General features: G+C 40.5%; 1 protein-coding gene across 1 annotated transcript; it reads left to right on the top strand.

The window, feature by feature from the left end:
* The first annotated feature begins 449 nt into the window (after positions 1–449).
* On the top strand, positions 450–20,176 carry frzb (frizzled related protein). The gene is made up of 8 exons (XM_044216297.1): positions 450–904; positions 8,855–9,103; positions 11,451–11,486; positions 11,768–11,827; positions 12,227–12,292; positions 14,344–14,548; positions 15,091–15,154; positions 16,748–20,176. Exons 1-8 carry the CDS (start codon positions 700–702, stop codon positions 16,805–16,807), a joined length of 945 nt encoding a protein of 314 aa, XP_044072232.1. The 5' UTR covers positions 450–699; the 3' UTR covers positions 16,808–20,176.

Raw genomic sequence — 20,176 nt, 5'->3', positions numbered from 1 at the left:
TTCAGAGGGAAATAAAACTAGCTGACTGTATATAAAGCAGTTAAACCTGCTCCACCTCGAGCAGCTACAGCAGTGAAACGCTGCTCTAACGTTGATGCTTCAGTATTAATAATCTAATAATCAGACAGAATCAGAATCAGTCACAGGAGACATTTTACTGCAGAACCAGAACTTCTGCTGATACTTTAAGTATATTTAGCTGATAATACTTCAGTATTTTTATTAAAGTAGGAATTTGAATGCAGAACTTTTACTTGTAATGGCTATTTTTACATTGATGTGTAAGTCCTTTTACTTCAGAAACTGATGTGATTTCATGAGCTGCAATGACACACATCCATGAGCTTTTAAAGGCTTTACCGGTGTTGACTTTTCATCTAAAAGGAATCTATCTTTTAGCATGGAGGATAAGAGAAGAGGAGAAGGGAGAGGAAAAAAGAAGAGGAGGAGGAGGAGGAGAAGAAGAAAGAGGAGAGGAGAGGAGGGGAGCTGTGGAGAAGGAGGGATAGAGGAAGAGGAGGAGGTGGAAGTCTGAATAAGAAAGCAGCTCCTCCCGCTTCCTCGAGCCGCCTGCAGACCGGACAGCAGCTGCAGAAAAGCCCCAGTCAGCAGCAAAACCACGTCCTTATCTGGATTTAACTCGCCGTGACTTCCCCGGAGCACCGACAGCGCCGCCGTGCCTCTCTGAACCGACCGACAATGCTCTCCCCGGGACTCTCCGTGTCTCTGCTGGCCGTGTCCTGCGCGCTGTGGCCGGCTGCGGTCCGGGCGGCGTCCTGCGAGTCTGTGCGGATCCCGCTGTGCCGGTCCATGCCGTGGAACATGACCAAGATGCCGAACCACCTCCACCACAGCACGCAGGACAACGCGGTGCTGGCCATCGAGCAGTTTGAAGGGCTGCTGGGTGAGTTCCTGTCAGTCTGTTCACTAATTATGCCGCTAATTACTGATTTAATGGACTCGGTGCCTAATTAAGTGACAAACTGACTGAGGCTGCACCAACCATAAAGTTCAGCTCAAACTCCTTTTTGCAGTTTATGTCCATTAATATACAATTTCTAAAGTTTTTTTGTTTGTTTGGTTTAAAAGATTTTAAAAGATTTTTTAAAAATCATTATGCTTTATGCTTTAAAAAGTAGGCCTGTAGGCCTGTTTTATGGTTAAAAGATACTCCGAAGTGACTCCAGTAACCAATTAAAGAGCTGAAACGATAAATGGATCACCAGAAGAATAATCATCAACAAATTGCATAATCGATTGATCTATTGAATCTTTTTTTTTAAACAAAAATGCCAAAAATGAATTGGCTTCAGCCTCTTGCTTGTGAATATCTGCAGGTTTTCTTTGTCTGCTGTGATAGAAAACTGAATATCTTCAGGTTTTAAACTCTTGTTTGGATAAAAAAGGAATTTAAATATGTTAACTCGGCTATTTTTGGACATTAGAGCAAATGATGAATCGATTAATCAAAAAATACCGATTATTCAATCATAAAACTCATCTTTGCAGCCCTAAATTATTTTATGAACTAATTAAGGAGACTGATCATGACAGCCATTGGTATATTAATGATTTATTTAAAAAAAAATACGATTTAAAAAAATTATATTTGATGTTAAAAAGACACCAAAGTGTCAAGAAATTAAACGTCTAATTATTTAATGGACCAATAAATAGTTTTAATTGACTCCTGTACTGCTGTCAGCACCAGGCTGCCTCTGAAGCAGCATCAGCATCCTAAACAGCTTTCATGAATTTAGGAAATTGTGATGGCCGTTTTCCACTGTTTTCCAGTTTTATAGACTAAATGAAACAAAGTAATCGGCAGATTAGTTGCAACCTTAGTTTTATTTACTGTTTTTTTAGAGTAAAATAGTAAGAGAATGAGAGAGAGAGAGAGAGAAATAAAAGGAAAGAGGGGGAGGAAGGAAAGTTAGAAAGAAGAAGAGGCAGGACAGAAAAAGTACAGAAGGAGACGAAGGGCAGAAAGCAGCAGAGTCACGTGACGCTTGTAATAAGAGTCAGTTAGAATCAAAACACGCTACTTTAAAAGTTCGGTTCACACAAAGTACGAAAAACACATTTTCTCACTCTCTTATAGTGATATCCCTCCATGCATAACTGCGGACCACGTGCCACATTTGTGGTGCTCGACATTCATCAGCAACATGTCTTTTTCAGAGACGGTGTCCCTGTTTTCATAATCGGCACGACGCTGTCGACAGTTTTCAGCTGGACTGTTTTCTGCCAAAGAAGTAGTCCCTATGAAAACTGCTCACAGCGATCCGGAGTGATGGGGGCAACGTTTGTGGAAAGAGTTAGTCCGCTTGATTTTGAAGGAAAATCATTGATCTCTGTGGGTTGAAATGCATTATGATATATTACACTTCTGTCTGGCAAATGTGCGCTCTGTCGCTAATTCACTTCCGTAAAACCCTGTGTGCCTGATGTTTCCTGTCCCAGTGTGATTTCCTGGCCATTAGAAACACTGATGCGCTGTAAAATGGAAGGTCATTATTTCTGAGGTGTGCCATCATCTTGTTTCACAGAAAGCAGAGAGCAGCATCGCTCTCCGCTTACGCTGTTTACAGTTTCTGATCGCTTCGCCTGATATTTATTTATTTATTACCCGCATCAGAACTGTGACATTGCATCCTTTTTTGGGGCAATTCAGCTGAACAGAAAGCTAATGTGACCGCACCTTAAAGAGTAAGCTCACCCAGGCTAATAATCCTACTTGCACTGCCAACTCGTAGTGAAGTTTTTCCACACCCTGTGCAGCAGTGACGTAGCGGTGCACTTTAGTACCATGCTACATCACAGCTGAGCGTGGTCAGGTGAGGTCAGTTGTACTTTTGACCGTACCAAGCTGTGATGTCACGTTGTGCTCCAGTGCAACGGTACATCACATGCTGCACGGGGTGTGGGAGAAGAGGGTTGGTAGCCCAAGCAGGATTATGAGACTGGGCGCAGTTACGCTTTAAATATAAATTCTCAGATCGTACACAAACTGAATTCCATTCACCTCCATTTTATTAGAGTTGAGGCAAAAAACTCAGACATATATCTCAGAACCTGGACAAATAAAACTAAAACTCTAACTTTTATTTATTCATTTTTGTAATTTGGATGAAGTGAAACTGGACTTGACGTGGCTCGGCCAAGTCGTTTCCAACAGATTCCAGATCATGGCAGCTGCTGTGGCTTCTTCTTCTTCTTCTTCTTCTTCTCCTGTTTTTAATATCTACAGGAGGAATAAAACAGTTTACTGCTGAAGCAGAGCTGGATCTGGTCTGAACCCTCCTGACTGAGCGACAGGAAACCTTAGACCATCAGTTCACTTAGAGACCATGGAAACATTTTTGTGGAAACCATCGTTCTGATTAAGTTTACTCAAAAGGGGAAGAAAAACTGGCTCCTCTAACAGCAGACAGTGATAAAGCACACATATTTTGGAGAGTTGGTCAGAGTTACAGCCCACTCTTGGTTTCTGGTTTTGATTGTAGCCCTGATCCAAGACAGTTTTACCACGTATCACTGTCCTGGGTAGCTACTAAAGGAACCCGAACGTTTCCTTCGCTCAGGCGATAATGAAATTAGTTACAGGAAGAATGCTGAAAATCCAAACTGCTGGTTGAAACTGTCTTTGAGCGCTAACTCAAAAGCACCTCGATGAACATCAGAATGATGAACGTCGTCCAGACAAAACAAGAAAGTCCGTCTGTCTGCGAGGATGACTGAGCATCTACACAGATATTCTCATAACATCACAAGGATTGAATACTGGCAACTGAGATCCTGGTATTTCCTGGGAATTCTTGCCAAAATCTGTTGTGACTGATTGTTAGTAATATTTGTATTAGGGCTGCAACTAATCATTATTTTCATAATCAATTAATCTGCTGATTTATTTTATCGATTAATCATTAAGTTTATAAAACATAAGAAAAAAAAAAAAAAGGAGAAAATGCTCATCACAGTTTCCCAGAGCCAAAGGTGATATTACCAAATGTCAAGACAAGCAAAAGCAGGAAATTCTCACATTTGAGAAGCTGGAACCATCAAATATTTGGCATTTTTGCTTAAAAGAAACTGAAATGATTGATCGGTTGTTAAAAATTGTTGCAGATTAATTTTCTGTCGATGGACTAATTGTTGCAGCTCTAATGTGTTACTTTGCAGTTTGTCATATGCACATCGTTTTGTACAACTAACGATACATTTGTGACAGTTTTAAGGTAAAACTTGAGCTTGTTGTGTCAAAGTAACCGTATTTCAGTTTATGCAAAGTAACTGGGTAACAGTAATATAAAAAATAACACTGACTGGGTCAAAACAACCCACTGGTGCTGGGTTTTAGTGCGTACTGGAACAAAGACGCCTTCTCCAGACCTCATTAACGCTCAGCGGATCGACTTTTCGCCCGCAGCCATTTACTTTTTAAAAATGGCGGTTTATAGTTCAGCTGTGTGGCGAAATATTTCTCAGATCAAGAGAACAAAACGGAGTGCAAAAGCTGTAAACAAACTATGCAGATGGCTCAATCCGAGCTCTCAGGCCGACTGCAGAGCGGCATTCAGTAGGGCGAGCATCAGGAGCAGAAGATCGCTCTACATGAAACTGAGAGTGATGTATTTCTGGGAAAACCTTCGACCCTAAACACGACTTGACCCTTTGCTCAGTGTACAGCAGAGCTAACAACATATCACTGTGTCAATATCATACCTTCACACTTCTTCATGCCTTCATCATCTCTTATCACACCCCCTCCTCCTCCTCCTCCTCCTCCTCACTCAGGTCCTTTCAACAACTGCTTCCAACTAAAACACAAAAAAAAGAGAGGTTTTTATATTCATCACTTTTATCTCGGCTTACATTTTTAAGGTACTCGCCACAGTCAGTTTTTACAACGCAAGGAATGCGTTCACCTGGGTTTTCTCTTCCGAGTCAGTGATTTCAAGGCTCCCTTCGGACCTGAAACTGCTGATGCTGTGTGGGCAGCACAACAGTTGGAAAGGAAAATGAACTGAAAATTAGACAGGTTGGAGGAAAAAAAGCTGTAAATCCTGAACAAAAGTTTTGGCTCTGTTTATTGCCATCCATAGAGCCATGCCGTTAGCATGGCTAGAACAATTGTGCGCTTGACGGTAAAGCGGTAAAACGAGTTTTAATAGGTTAAAGGTGATTTAAGTAAATATTAATGGCGTGAGAGCTGTCTTGTTCTCTTTGTTGTTTTACTGTCTGAATGTTCATTATCATGGAGGGTCGGTCTGTCCAGCTGCACTGCAGCCAAACCTTTGTTTTATGGTTTACTTCAGTCCAAAAGGTAATGAAATAAACTCATGATGCAGCTGATCATTAGATACAAACTGGCCTGGATGTTAAAGGTTCACCCAAATAATAAAAAACATATTTTCTCCCTTCGTTCTAGTGGTATCTAACCATGCAGCAAGTTTTGGTCTAAATTGTTCGTATTCTGAGATTTCTGCCTCCACACCAATACCACGGAGGGGGATCGAATTTAGTTTGTGCTATTCACAGTATTGTAAAAATATTACGTTTAAAAATGTTGAGTGAGCTTCGTGGATTATATGCAAAAGATTCAGATTAATTAGAAAAGCATTTAGTCCAGTTACATTTCATTATTTAACGGACTGGAACTGGTAACCCCGTTCTCTTCTTGCATGTGGAATTGAAACTGAATCTGCTGTTCAGCTCTGTTCTGTGTGTTTTCTTTTCCGACAGAAACCTTTCTTCTCTACATACCAGCTGATACCGAATATCACAACCTCTGTGTGTTTTTGATAAGTTGAATTAATAACGCTGCTCTGCAAATCTGCACGTTCTGTACGTACACTATCTCCATCTGTAAACTATATATATCTGATAACGGTATGTCTCCTGTTTCCCTTTCTTTATCTTGGTGTCTCCGTAGAAAGTAAATATTACACACTTCCTGTTTTTAAACTGTGAATGGTACTGTGAGCTTATTTAGTGTGATCAGTAAATCTTAAAATTTTAGCCTCAAGCAGTTCTATTTACCACATTGATTTAACCAGGATGCAAAGCTGATGTGACTACTGGATTGTGAGAAAGAAGGCGGCGTTTGAACTGCTCTCTCATCCACTCTTCATGTGAACATTTGAGTGAAACACCATGGTTGACCACGAGACTATAAAGACACGCTAAACAAAAGATTCTTGGAGCGACATCAAGGAGGCGGCTGTGACGGACGGCCGCTCACCCCGCCTTCGAGTGTGCTCCTTCGGGAACAGCTTTGACTTTGGACGTGGCTGGATGACGTATCGCACGAAAGCCAATAAAAACCAAGAAACCACAAACTGTTTGACTTTGCCAGATTTTCATTTTTAAAACTCTAATATTTTGTGTTTTCAGCTGCAGTTTGTTTCTTATGGAATCAGTTGCTGCTTGTTTTTAGCCATGCTAGCAGCGGGATGGTGATGTTGGTTGGTCGGTCAACCACTGTGGTCCAAACTGAAATATCTCATCTATCTATTATTGAATAGATTGCCATGAAATTTTGTTGCCCAGAGGATGAATCATACTGACGTTGGTTATCCGCTGACGTCTCCTTTAGCGCCACCATGAGGTCAAAGATTTCACTACCTGCAAATATCTGCAAAGCTAATGACATTCCCATCTGCCTCAGCTGTACTTTGTGTTGCTAAACTAATATGGTGAAGGTGGTGAACATGTTAGCATGCTAAACATCAGCATGTTAGCATTCTCAATGTGGACATGTTAGCATGCTGATGTTAGCATTTGAGCTCAAAGCACCGCTGTGCCTAAATAAAGCCTCACTGAGCAGCTAGCTTTGCTGAATACTCTTGTTCCTTATCTCACTATACTGCCAGGGAGGTTAAATTTGAATATTTCTGCCCTTTTCCACAATCATATTTTGAGCTAGTTTCTTTTCACACATCTTTATTCGTTGTATTATTTATCTAAATGTGTGCTGCTGATTTTGGCTTCTGCCCTCAGGCCAAACGTTTCTTTTTTTTTTAAAATAAACTAAATATTATTCTTAATTCTTAGTGGTTTTCTTTTTAATGCACAATTGCTTCCGATTTCAGACGTTAATAACCGCATACACCTGGCGGAGTAATTGCATCCCCTTAGATAGTTGTAAAAGAAAGTTACACCTTTTTTATAGCATTTAAAACCAGCTCATGGTGATGTAGTTGATTCCTGTGTCCACTTGGGTTTTTTGTTGTTTGATGTATTTCTTTTATTCCTGTGGATACCTGTGCAAATACCACTGTGCATTTCATGAAGAAATTTTAATTGCAGATGCAATATTCACATTTCCTATGCAATGAGTTAGCTGGTTAGCTAACTGTATCCACTTTAGAACAGGACTTGTTTAAGGATGTAAAAGTTTGCAGTCAGAGTCATCCGTGTTCTTTGCTGTTTGGAGTTAAACTGAGCTTTGTGGTTTTTTAATAACCTTAACTGTAAAGGAGAATCAAAGGAATTTAAAGGCATGTGGACAGCCTCATTAACTGCCATGATATTTCATGATGCATGCACGTCTGTCTTCAATAAATACATTTAGGTATTGGCTGAACTTAGAGCTCAGCTGAGGTCAGAAGAGTGGAGAGAGAGAGAAAGTGGAAAGGCAATGAGCTTTAACCAGAAAAATGTCCTAATGAAAGACCTGCACGCCAGAAACCAGGAAGGAGTTTCAGGTCACAAGTTCAAGTATTTCTTAGACTTCATTGTGAAGCTGTGCAGCCAAACCTCAGTCCTGCTCTGCAATAAAAACACTGATTCGTCCTCTACCCAGTGTTGAACTCTTTCTGGTCCCATCCTGTGTGAAATGTGCAGCAGGATGGCACTCAGTATAAGTCTGGTTTGTGGTTAGCCAGATTTCCCTGAACACACCGTCCCTTCACTGATGTAAGAGAAGGAAATCCTTCTGAGGAAAAAGAACAACTCGAGTTCAAATGAAACGGCCCTCAGCCAACAAGAGGAAATGTTGCTACTACAAATTTTCCTCAGTTTGACCCAGAAAAAGGCTTAAAGTATTATCACACCAGGTCTGAGAAATGTGAGACCAAGCAGGTACTTAACTGCTTGTGTTTCTGTTGCAAAACACGTAATTTTGTGCAGTAGAAAAAACTTTGGGAGTTTGTCAGAAATTTAAAAAAATCAAATTGGAGAGCTGTCCTCGTTTTTTCTTTTTTCTTGTATATTACTACATGAAGGATCCAGCACCTGGGCTTCAAGGTCTAATCGTGAGTTGAATCCAAAATGTAAAGCAAAAGTAAATTGACTTAAGCTGCAGATTGTATTCTCGTTTTCTTGACACTGTCAGCTTTCACCCGCCATTAGCAGCACACGTCACAGACCTTTAAGTTTGGTGATTGGATGTTTCTGCTTCTACGGTCGATCCAAGACGTAGAAGTGCTCCAACTGTGAGTCAAGTAACGTTAACTTTGGGGAAAAATGAATGGGACTTTTACTTCTAGAACCAGAGTTGCCCAAAGTAGCTCCTCCTACTTTGCAACTCTAGTTTTAGTTGGGCGCCATGTTAGCAGAGAGGGGGTCTCCTAACAACGCCAACTCTGTCAGTCAGCCGCTGCCATGGGAAACACCCACCCAGAGGCCTGAAGCGTAGACAGTGTTTCCCCAAATATGTCCGAAAACGGTTTTAGAAGGAAAAATATGCACAATACTGTAGCTGAAGTATCAATTAAAGTTTATTTTTCCTTACACAAATAGTTCAGTTCGACTTTTTCGAAGTATTTTAAAGCCACTTCAACTGACTCAACTCACTGGTTGATTAGAGAAACACTCCTGGTGACACACCTGTGTTTTCCTGCCTGTTCAGGTACTGGCTGCAGTCCGGATTTGCTCTTCTTCCTGTGTGCCATGTACGCTCCCATCTGCACCATTGACTTCCAGCATGAGCCCATCAAACCCTGTAAGGCCGTGTGCGAGCGGGCGAAGTACGGCTGTGAGCCGGTGATGAAGCGTTACAACCACAGCTGGCCCGACAGCCTGGCCTGCAGCGAGCTGCCGCTGTACGACCGCGGAGTCTGCATCTCACCTGAGGCCATCGTCAAGGCAGATGGACCAGGTATCACTACTTTATCATTTATATTATTATTATTATTATTATAATTACTATATTTTTTCTACCAAGGCAGCTGAGGTCTTTGGGTTAAAAACACGTTGACTGCTTCGTACAATACCTATTTTTTGCTGTTCTTGTTGTTGCCAATCGCGTGTATTTGCCTTGTGATTGTGTGTCAAGACAACGGTTAAGATGACAAAAAGACAAAATATAGAAAAGGAAATGAAAGTGACAACAGCAGCAACAGACAAGAACAAAGCATGCAGGAGTTTTCGTTCTGTTACAGTCCCACAGTTATTGTTGGTTGAGGTTCAACGTTGATTCTTGAGCTGGGAAACAGTTGCTGAGAAAATTATCTCGCCACAAGGTCCATTTAGTAGCTATTCTGTTGCCACTAAACGGCTGCTAAATGGACCTTGTGTGAGACTGTTTTCTCAACTACTGTTTCCAAGCTCAAGAATCGACTTTGAACCTTAAGCCAACATGGATGAGAAGTACTTAAAGTGCTCTGGGAATATGGAAATTTGAACACCATAATTTCAGGGCAAACTCCATCTGCTGAAGATCATTTGATATGATCAAAAGCTCCAGAACAGCTACTGAATGAACCTTGTGGTGAGATTGTTTGCATTATTGCTGTGCATTTATATGAAAATTACAATAAATAAGTAACTCTACAAGCAGTCAAATATCTGGCAGGCAAAAGGGTTGAATAAAAGATAGAGATGAAGTTTAGCGAAGCAGAAGTAAGTAGCCATCACTACATTTTAAAGATTTTCTGTAATCATTAATTTTTCATTGAACTTTCGTCATATTACAGAACAATATACTGAAAAACACATTTCAGGTGTAGTTTTACAAGAATTTTGTATTTTTCCCTTAATTTCAAGGATTCACCCCAAATTTTGGCATTTTAACATAATTTTAGGTGTTATTTTACAGGATTTTTTGTGTTTTTCCCCCCAAAATTGGGGGGGGGGGATTATATATAAATTTAGAATTATATATAATATTGATATCTTTAAATTTTCAGAATTTTAACACAATGACTCATCCACGTATCAGATTAGCGCGCTATATTAGGATTCTGATATCAATAACATACAATACTGTTACTGTTTTTACCTGATAGTGATAAGAACAATCTTCACAAAACGTCCATAGCAAAATCTGACATTGAATCTTATTGAAAATTTAAATATGAAACAAATCTAACTTAAATAAATAAGAGTCAGTTGCTAATTAAAGTACAAGTTTATGGAAAGACAACAGGTAGAAGGAGGAACAGCACACAAATCCTCTCAGATACATCCTATTAGTTTAATATCAGTGACTTCTTTAATGTCATTTACTCCTGTAAAAGTCTCAATATGGAGGCTACTTCTGAATAAAGATATTTCATTCTCTTCACTGAAAAACATGGACCCTGTCAATGTTTTCTACCACGTTTCTATTCTCAGCAGTTTGTTTCTGCTCCCTCTCGAACAGATAGCGTGAGTCATTTTACCTCCGACTCCCACAGACTTTCTCAAAGAGCTCCTTGATTCAGGCGGCCCACTCATTTTACACTCCATAAAACCCTCACTGTCCTCTGCTTCTTTAAACCCTGGACCAGCAAGTCCTGAAGAAAAAAACTCATCTCAATCCCCTTGACCTCCATAACGATACACCCACATATCTCCGAGCTGCCTTGCCTTGGCTTGGCTTGGCTCGGCTCGGCTCGGCTCGGCTCAGCGGGTTTTTGGGATTTTCCCTCCGTGTGATTTGTTGATTTGCTGAGGTTCAGTCAGGGTGGATCGCTCAAGTTATTCCAGTGATTTTTTTTTTTTTTTTCAGTGGCACTCCAGTCTGGAAGTTGCTGTTCAGAAGTTTGTCTTCTGTTGGAACAGAAATCTAAAGCAGCCGCAGTTTGCCTGTTTGTCTCCATACATTGCTCATTTGGTGTTGCATTCAAAGACGCTCTGACATTGGAGAACTGAGTGCACAAAATTAAACTCTAAACTAATCTTTGTGGGCACCCTGGTAGCTCACCTGGTACACCACCGGGATAAACTTTACATTTTAAAGGCTGTAACAACAGCTAAATCATCAATGTGTTTTTGGTTCTGTCCAAAACCTTTATATTGTGGCTGTAATGAACACTGCAGCCTCTAGGGGGGCGCTATAGCAGGACTTGGGAGTGTCAGGTTAAAACCGCAAGGTGATTCAAACATTTGTTATCTGCACACGATTTCTGATGCTGCTAACCGAATTATAGGTCATTTTTTCTGAACATCCTATTGCCCTTTTCCTATTGTATTTGTTTTCTTTCTGTTCTGAGACTGACCGGTGCCTCTCTGTGTCTCTGTAGATCCATACTACCAGGACCCAGCCAGGTGTAACCCAGGTGAGGCTGACCTTTGACCTTCTCTCTGGCCAAGCTGATTGCTTTCCTAGAAGCTGGCTTGTTGTGTTAGCTGGTTGATTTTAGATATTAGGTTGATAAGGATGGACACATAATCACAAACAGCATTTGGGTGAATAAAACTAACATAACAACGCAGCCAGTCCGTGACATCTGCTTCTGGAAACCAGCATGCTGATGTGCATCTGAACACAAACAGTCTAGAAACCACTTTAACCAATTTGCTAAAAAGCTGATCTTTTCTGGTTTTGATCCTCTGACAGAATCCAGTCCAGACTTTCCAATGGACTCCAACAACCTCCACTGCAGAGGACCAAATGGAGGTAACCCATCAGTTTACCTGTCTCTACCTCTGTTCCAGGTAAGGCTCAGGTCGATGACTGTGAAATGCAAAAGCTCTGATACATCCAACTTGGTACTTAAAAATATGGAAGTGTTCGAGAAGGCAAATAAATTTGGACACCTCATGTCAGTCCGTCGTTCAAGGTAATTAAACACAAATTTAACAGTTCTATAGTACTATATTTTTAACCCTCACACAACCAACAATCATAACAACCGTCTTGAGTTAACATGAACGCAACATGACAAATTCAGTCTGGAGATGTGGACTTTGAAGGAGGTGGAGCATGAACACAGTTTCTGATTGTCTGTTTTTCTTTTAAAAATGATGATTCCCATGATCACCCACTTTGTGTGTGTGTGTGTTTCTGTGTCTGTAGATCGCTGTAGATGTAAGCAAGTCAAAATGGCAATGAAAATCTACAAGAAGAACAACTACAACTACGGTGAGTCATCAGGGACTTATTCCATTTTTTACAAATATGAGACAGAAGATCATTGTATTTTACTGTTACTCTCTGTGGCACTGTATAGTAGTACCTGATATATTAATGAGAATTGATCAGTTATCGTTATATGAGATAGTATAATACTGTTGATCTGAGCATTGAATCCTTCCCTGTACTAAAAAAAGTGTTTCCATTCCTGCTTATCCCACTGAGAATCAACAGTCAGTCGCAGCTCAGAAGATTTCAGCAGCGTTCAGGTTGTTTTCATGTTTTATATTAATGTTTGTTATAATAAGACAAACACAAAGGTTGACTAGAAACCCCACATATACAGTGAGATATTATGATTCTGAGAAGGGGTGCAATCTGTGATACAACTTTCTTCAGTCGGGTTCTAAGTTTGTGGTGGTTTGTTTGTACATTTCCAAATCAAACCTTTTTAAAAGTTTTAAAATGAGAATGTGGTCAGCCAATCATAATTTCTCAATGCTACATGTGAAATATCAACATCACCACGGATCTATTTAACAAGTCTGAATGTTCATTACTTCACTTGTTTCAAGCCTTAACTGTGGTGCTCGATGAGGTTGTTAAAAAATCTTTTTAGTATCACTAAACTCCTCAGCGGATTCTTTCTCGCTGACCTGTTTTTCTCCTACATGTAGAAGGAAAGATTTCTGTGCCGAGGCAGTTAGGTTACTTAGATTAAATTAGACACAGAAAAGCTAAAAGACCAGCAAGGCTTTTCCAGATGATTACAGCGCACAGGCATGATTTGGCAAATCCAGCAGAAATTTCCGTGTGGACTTCTGGAGCTCGCTAATGCCTTTGGCCACAGAATCCATTTGGGGAAGATTTAAAATTTTTTCCAGCCATCATTAAAAAGAAGAGCTCACTTTCAAAATATTCAATTTTAATTTGACTGCTGGCACTCTCAGTGCCAGTTATTATGATTTTACTGTTGACTCCAACCTGCACCTCACTGTTACTGGTTGTGCTGGTTTCTCCTCCACCTCTTCTGGTTTCTAAGTGCCATATTTGCGATTCTGTCTCCATTCTCGTGCATTATGTTATTTCTTTACTCTGTTACTCCTAAAGCTTTTGTTGTGCTTTCCTCAGAGTCTCACACTGCTTGAATTCATTAAGGGTGCATTTTCTGACAAAAACAACCAAATTTCCATTTGCTGCGATAAAGGTTTACTTGGTTTTAGGCTGCTGCTGTTGTGCATCTTGGATGGTTATATCCATTACCCAGGAAACAGCAGGTACTACACTGGAAAGACAGTGACAGGAGAGGCTCCAGGTTACTGGTGTCACTGGCAGCTGAGGGTGCCTCATTTTGTGTTGTTGGAACCGAGGCAGGATGACAGAAAAAAAAAGTGAACTGTTAAATTCAGCTTCAAAGAGAACAACTGCAAGACAATTACAAAACTTAAACAGAAATTTAAAACACAAGGGGTTTATAATCGAGCAGTTAAGTCCTCTACTAAGTCCAGTGAGTCCAATGAAACAAGTCTTAATTGTGAAAATTCAGCCTCTAGGCCGTCTGGATGTCCTATAGAGTGATGTGTTGGCATTTCTTTATTGGCCCCATGTATGTCAGTCCTTGTGGGTCACTATTGGGACCACGGTGGGCTACAACTGGAGTCCCTTTGACCCACAATCCACTCCAGAAATTTTCAGCACTATGGAAGCATCCAATCCAATGGATGAAAGGTTTCAAGTAGGCTAAATTGGAACTATACTGGAAGAAAATGGAAGTAATTATTTGTTTTATTCACTGATTTTGATATTGTTATATTTATTGATTTGCCCCACCTACTATTGGAGGTCTTGATTAATTGTTCCTCACAAACAAATCTGAGATGTGGGCGGCGATTCAGAGGTCTGGAACCAGGCCAGGGCCAATTTTAAATAATCACTTAAGTTTTTATTTTTTTAAACCAAGAGTTTAAAAAGCCTGACTTGTCATCTGCAAGTGAGCTCTGTGTGAGATTTAAAGACCTGTGTCCAATGTGTCCATGTATGCTGATGACTCTCGCCTTCAGTGATCAGGGCGAGGGTGAGGGAGGTGAGGAATCGCGGTCTGGAGCCCACAGCAGTGGTGGAGGTGAAGGAGGTGTTCAAGTCTTCTCTGGTCAACATTCCCAAGGATATACAGACGCTTTACTACTCATCCTCCTGCCTGTGTCCTCCTCTGTCTCCTGGGGAGGAGTACCTCATTATGGGCTACGAGAACGAAGAGACGTCCAGGTATGAGGAGTTGTAACAAATAATAAAAGTATTGTTATTGACATCAGGGTTTCCTCCAGGAAATTGGTTAGATAAAAGTCCAGCTTAAACTTCAACTCGATGCAGGCTCTTTAGGGTAAAGCACTGGTGGTTGTCAAACTAACTTCAGCCTTTTTTCTCACACATCAGCACCTGATTGTGACTTTTTCCAACTTGTATAAACTCAGAAGGTTTTCTCTTTTCCTGACATTGTGACATGCTGCTCTGATTAATTCCTCCGAAGTGAACGTTCAGTGTGATCAATCAGTCATCTGCTGAGCTAAATCAGACAGAGCCTGATGCATCTCATCTCCTTATCTGTGTATTTGCTAAATGGCAGATTCACCAGTCGCTTTACTGTGTGATGTAGCGCCACTACTCGTTTCCCTGAAGCTTAATAACCTAATATTATTATATTTCATAAAACTGTAATCATTTCTTCTGACGTTAGCGGAGGTCACAGCGGGGTTATATAACGCTGTACGTAACCCTGCATAAACCTCACTCTGTGTTTGTGGTTGCAGGTTGCTCCTGATTGACAGCTCCATTGCTCAGAAGTGGAAGGACAAAATGGGCAGGAAGGTCAAGGTGCGATTCACATCCAAATGCACACAAACACAGACAAACGGCTGTTTTCACACACACACACACACACTGAGTTTCAGAGCATCGTCTCCTGTTATTTTCCACGTAAACACACCCGCAGCGGTACAGGTGGAGGCTTTACAGTTGATACTGAACTATACTGAATTTAACTGTATTATGTGCAGCCTGTTGCATCAACTTAAAGTAAGTTTGATTGGAAGTTTGGGTATAAAGTGAACACCAACTACTACATTGTAAGTAGTTAGTTTTGCACTAAACTTTCCACTTTGTGAAGTTGCCCCATTTCTACTTCTGATACAACTTAATTAAGTTGCCTGTAGTAAAAACATTTATGCAAAGAGAGATGGTTTCATCTGCAGCACTCGAGTAACATGAGAAGACATCTAAGACCATGTGAGACCTACAATAGGCTGATATCATGTGTAGACTAGCAATCGACTGTTGTCCATATGATACGACTGTTGCTTGTTTAATATGAACAAGCAACGGTCATCTAAATTGACTGTTTGCTGAACCCCTCCCTAATCTAACTGACAATTTTATTTTATTTTATTTTGACAAACTATGTTATATTATAATGCAGCACAAAACAAAACGTAAACAAAGGTTTACATATTAAAGTGCATGATAAAAGTCAATCATTTGTAAAATAAAATCAATGGAATTTCTAAGCTAGCAGGCAGACAACTTTATGGCTTTATATTAAACAGCTAAAAGGACAAAAGATATTAAAAAGCTCTCCTTACTAATGAATAGACAATACTATGGTTTCAGAAACGCAACCCGACATCACGCTGCGGTGGCCAGTCCGGCGATCAGACCGGTCGAACGGCTCCAGTCGGTAAACCAGCCTCGACGCCTGTGTCTGGCTTACAGTGTATGCTGAAAAACAGCGATCATGAAGCGTCCTTTGGTTTGTGTTCATTTGTTTGAGAGCGAGACAGCTGTGGTCGAGCGACATAAAGATTGAATAAGGAGAGGGAGCGCTTTTAGGAGAAAGCCGTTGTTCTAAAGCACAAATAAACACACTGTCGTCATGACGCAGCAATAACTTAGTGATATTGAATGAAAAACTATGAAAAACCATGCGTCTGTTAAAAATATTGACGTCGACACATTTTCAGCGTAGCATTTTCATCCCTAATTAGCATGTCCAGCTAACTAGATTACCACCTCTGTCTGAAATGAAGGACCTGTTGTTTCAAAAATGACTAAGAATACCATCGTAACATTGTTATCATTGTGAAATGCAAATGTGCCATGCCAGGGTTTGATGGACACAGCAACAGTAACCAGGTGGGGTTAGCAAACAGTCAGTTTGAACCGGCTACAGTGGATTTGTGTCCACTCGCGTCCTTCCATTGACTTTGAATAAAATTTGCTTCACTTTCAGTCTGAAAACATCTTCAGAGTTGCTCAGACTTGTTGGTTAATATCAGTGGCTGAAATCCTTAAGATTACCATAGCAACAGACCTCATCAGGAACATGATGTATTGTTTACGGAGTGACGGATCATGTCTGCCTGTCAGTTTCACTTCCTGTCTGTCTGTCTGTCTGTCTGTCTGTCCGTCCAGAGATGGGATAAGAACATACAGGAGAAAGCCCGAGTACCTCCACAGGGGAATCGCCACTGAGATCTGACTGTGTGTGTGTGTGTGTGTGTGTGTGTGTGTGTGTGTGTGTGCGTGTATGTGTGTGTGTAGATATTGCACTATCACAGGCTGTTGTAGCTGAATGTAGTTCATCTCTTCATCTGTCAGACTGTTTGGAGTCTGTTTTTTGTCATTTATTTTCTTTGCACAAACATTATTTAGTGTGCGTTTAGTGTGTGCGTTTGTCAGTGTGTGCATGTGTGTGTTTGTATGTGCATCTGTGTGGCGTGGTGTGTGTGTGTGTGTGTGTGTGAGTGTACACCTAAAGCTCTCAATAAAGACGAAGGGGTGGAGGTGGAGCTTCAAAGCTGTAGTACTAAACCTACGCACAGCCATACAGTATGTACATGACTTTTAAATTTTTTTGGAGCAAATTTCTTTTCAGTGGCCATGTTGGCTCCACTGCTCCTCTTCATGGTCACGGTCTTTAATAGTCCTGGATGTTGGTCATGTTACCCTGGCGATGTGACGGAGGACATTTTTAATGATACGAAAGCCATTTGGACTTGGACATTTCGGACTATGATAGATCTGTTGCCATGACCTTAACTTTACTGAACTCTGCGAAAAGGAAAACGGCATCGAGACCAACAGCAACAGGAGCAACGGCAGCAGAATGTGGGCAGATGGAGGGTTCGCTTACTTACTTCAGCCTTTGTTGGATCCAGCGCCTCCTCTGGTCTCAATGTGTCACAACAACAGAAAACGACAAATGTCCGTATTATTGTTGGACAGGAAACATACACTCGGTGGCCATTTTATTAGGTACGCCTGCACAGTCTATTGCAATTCAACAGCTCTGCCATAAATTCTACTTTTTAAGAAGTTTCTAACGTTTTTTTGACATTGGAGAAAATGTGTAAATTCGATTTATGTTTTTACTGAGGACATAGTTAAAGGTGGTGTTGTACTGTACTACATTACATTGAGAGGTGTTGCTAATTTTTGCCCTCCCTCCTTATTTACATACATGAGTGGGGGCAGAATATAACACCTCCACCACTAACTATGACCTCAATGCTAAAATATACAGTAATTGAATTAACACCTCTATGAAAAACTGAACATTATAAGCATCATAAAAGCAGATTTTATGGCAGAACAGTTGTATTGGATTGCATTAGCTTGTACAGGTATACTTAGTAAAGTATATACACTGAGTGTATATACTGTAAGACGAGTGTGGAGTGTGCCACTGGAATAATTATACACTAACTAGCTCTACACTGCAATACAAATAAATGTAACTGTCCCTTTTACAACGTGCTCTTTTAACACGAGTCAGCTTGAAACAAAAATGTGTAACTCATGGAGCTAACGTTAGCTCGGTTACCAAGGCAAAAAATAAAACGTGGCATGGAATATATTTAAAATTTGAAACCCCATTTTAAAATTAAATTATTAATTCATCATTTAAGGACAGAATAAGAAAAAGTCATTTCTGATTGACAAATTGAATAAGTTTTTTAAAAAAGCTTTTTTTTTTTTTTTTTTTTAAGAAATGTTATTAATTCAGAATGGCACACTCCAGACTCTCTCTCTATATATAAATAGAAAATATAAAAGATTGTCTTTGGTGAGTTCCACTAATGGTTTATCAAGCTCTCCTTAACCTCGCCACCATCTTTAGTGTCACTGTGGATGCATCAGAGTGCCTCTTTATGAATCACAGATTATAGAATTTATTAGAACTGATCTTTTGCTAATCACTTATCAGTTATAATCTTTTATTTTTTTTGGTTAGGTGACGTCGATTAGGTCACGTGACACTCAGTGTTGTGTTTTTCTCCCGAGCGGAGGGGAAGTTAGAGGGCATGTTAAACCATTTCTGAGACACACTGCTTGTTTGATTGATGTGATGGGGGGGAAGAAGGTACGGTCACAAAACATTACACTTCCGACCTACGAATATTTGTTCCGTCTCGTTCATTTCTGTTGAAACCTGCATGACGAATTCAAGTTTCCTGTTTCCGTGCGATCTCCAGCCGGCTCCGGCAGATTCGCAGTTCAGAGTTCACCATTGTTAAACTTTTACAGTTTGTGATGGCTTTCATCAATATCTGTTACCTGCATCAGAGCCGTGCCACCGCGTCCTTTTTCGGGTCCGAGTGCAGGGCAGTTTTGTTGAACGGAAGGCTAATGTGACCGTACCTTAACACTATCAGCATCAGTTTCTACACTTTACTGTTGAGGTGTGAAGACCCACTGGAAGCAAGAAAATCCTGCGACAGTAACTTTACACACGTGCGAGTGTCAACGTTTGTAAGCTTAGCAACTATTGTTGGCAAGCACTGAGTGAATATACAAACCTAGCACTTTCTCCAGCAATTTACAAGACTTGCCTTGTCTTTGCATAAGCGTCATACAAAAGAGGACTTCCTCGTAGGAAACTACGATAACGACCTCCTCCGCACTAAAAAGCAAACTACCAGTAAATGCAGCACCCCGGCCCCATCTCGACATGCGTATCACACATCAAATGCATAATACTAACAGAAGATGCAGTCGAGGTAGGGTAGTCGGGATAAGCTGGGGAATGAACATAATGAAATTACCAACGTGTCGACCTGCATCAAGATGCCGCCTGTGTGAGGGCTTACATTGAAAATAAGTAGGTAAGAGTGTTTTTGACTTAAATTTTTCTTTGTCGGTGGCACATCGAAGCAAAGTTGGCCTCATTTGTGTTGCTGAACATTGTTAAATCCTCCCTGTTCAGTCCTGCTGCTCTGAGGATTAGTAGAGATTCTTTAAATGGGATTTGTTGCACTGCAGCCAGCCGGTCTTCACCCGTACGAATGAGCTCTGAGAACTGTCCTGCAGACTCTGCTGTCAGGAAGAAACCAGGATAAACATTCATTTTAAATACAAGAATGTCATTTGAAAGGCCTTTTTCACAGCAGACATTTTGACTTGTCATATTAGTAAAAGCACTTGTTACTAACAAACTGGCTCTGTTCTATTCAGGTCATGACAGCGTGACAGTGAGCCAGCTTGTACAATTTCAGGATCCTGAAACTGAAGCAGCCAAATGGAATTCAACCATCCTTAACTTTATTATTTACATGTGTGCTTTTCCTACTGTGACATGTCAAAATGTCTAGTGTGAAAATGTCCTTATAGCAAGTCCTTTTTCATTTCATTGTGACTTTTTAAAGAGCAGACTGGAGTTCCTGCTGTCTCTGCCTCTGATAAACAAACAGTGCTCTCATTATCACGCTGTAACTCTGTCCATGTAAACACACTAACACTCAGTACTACACTACTTTTATCAGTAAACTATACTAACACCGATATTTTGAACTCTGGACTCTTCACAGCAGTTTGAACCATTAAACATGAATTTAGACGACA

This window comes from Siniperca chuatsi, linkage group LG12 (genome assembly GCF_020085105.1).
Source record: "Siniperca chuatsi isolate FFG_IHB_CAS linkage group LG12, ASM2008510v1, whole genome shotgun sequence".
Lineage (NCBI taxonomy): Eukaryota > Metazoa > Chordata > Actinopteri > Centrarchiformes > Sinipercidae > Siniperca > Siniperca chuatsi.
Note: the sequence above shows the minus strand (reverse complement) of the source record. Positions and strands in the feature narration are given on the sequence as shown.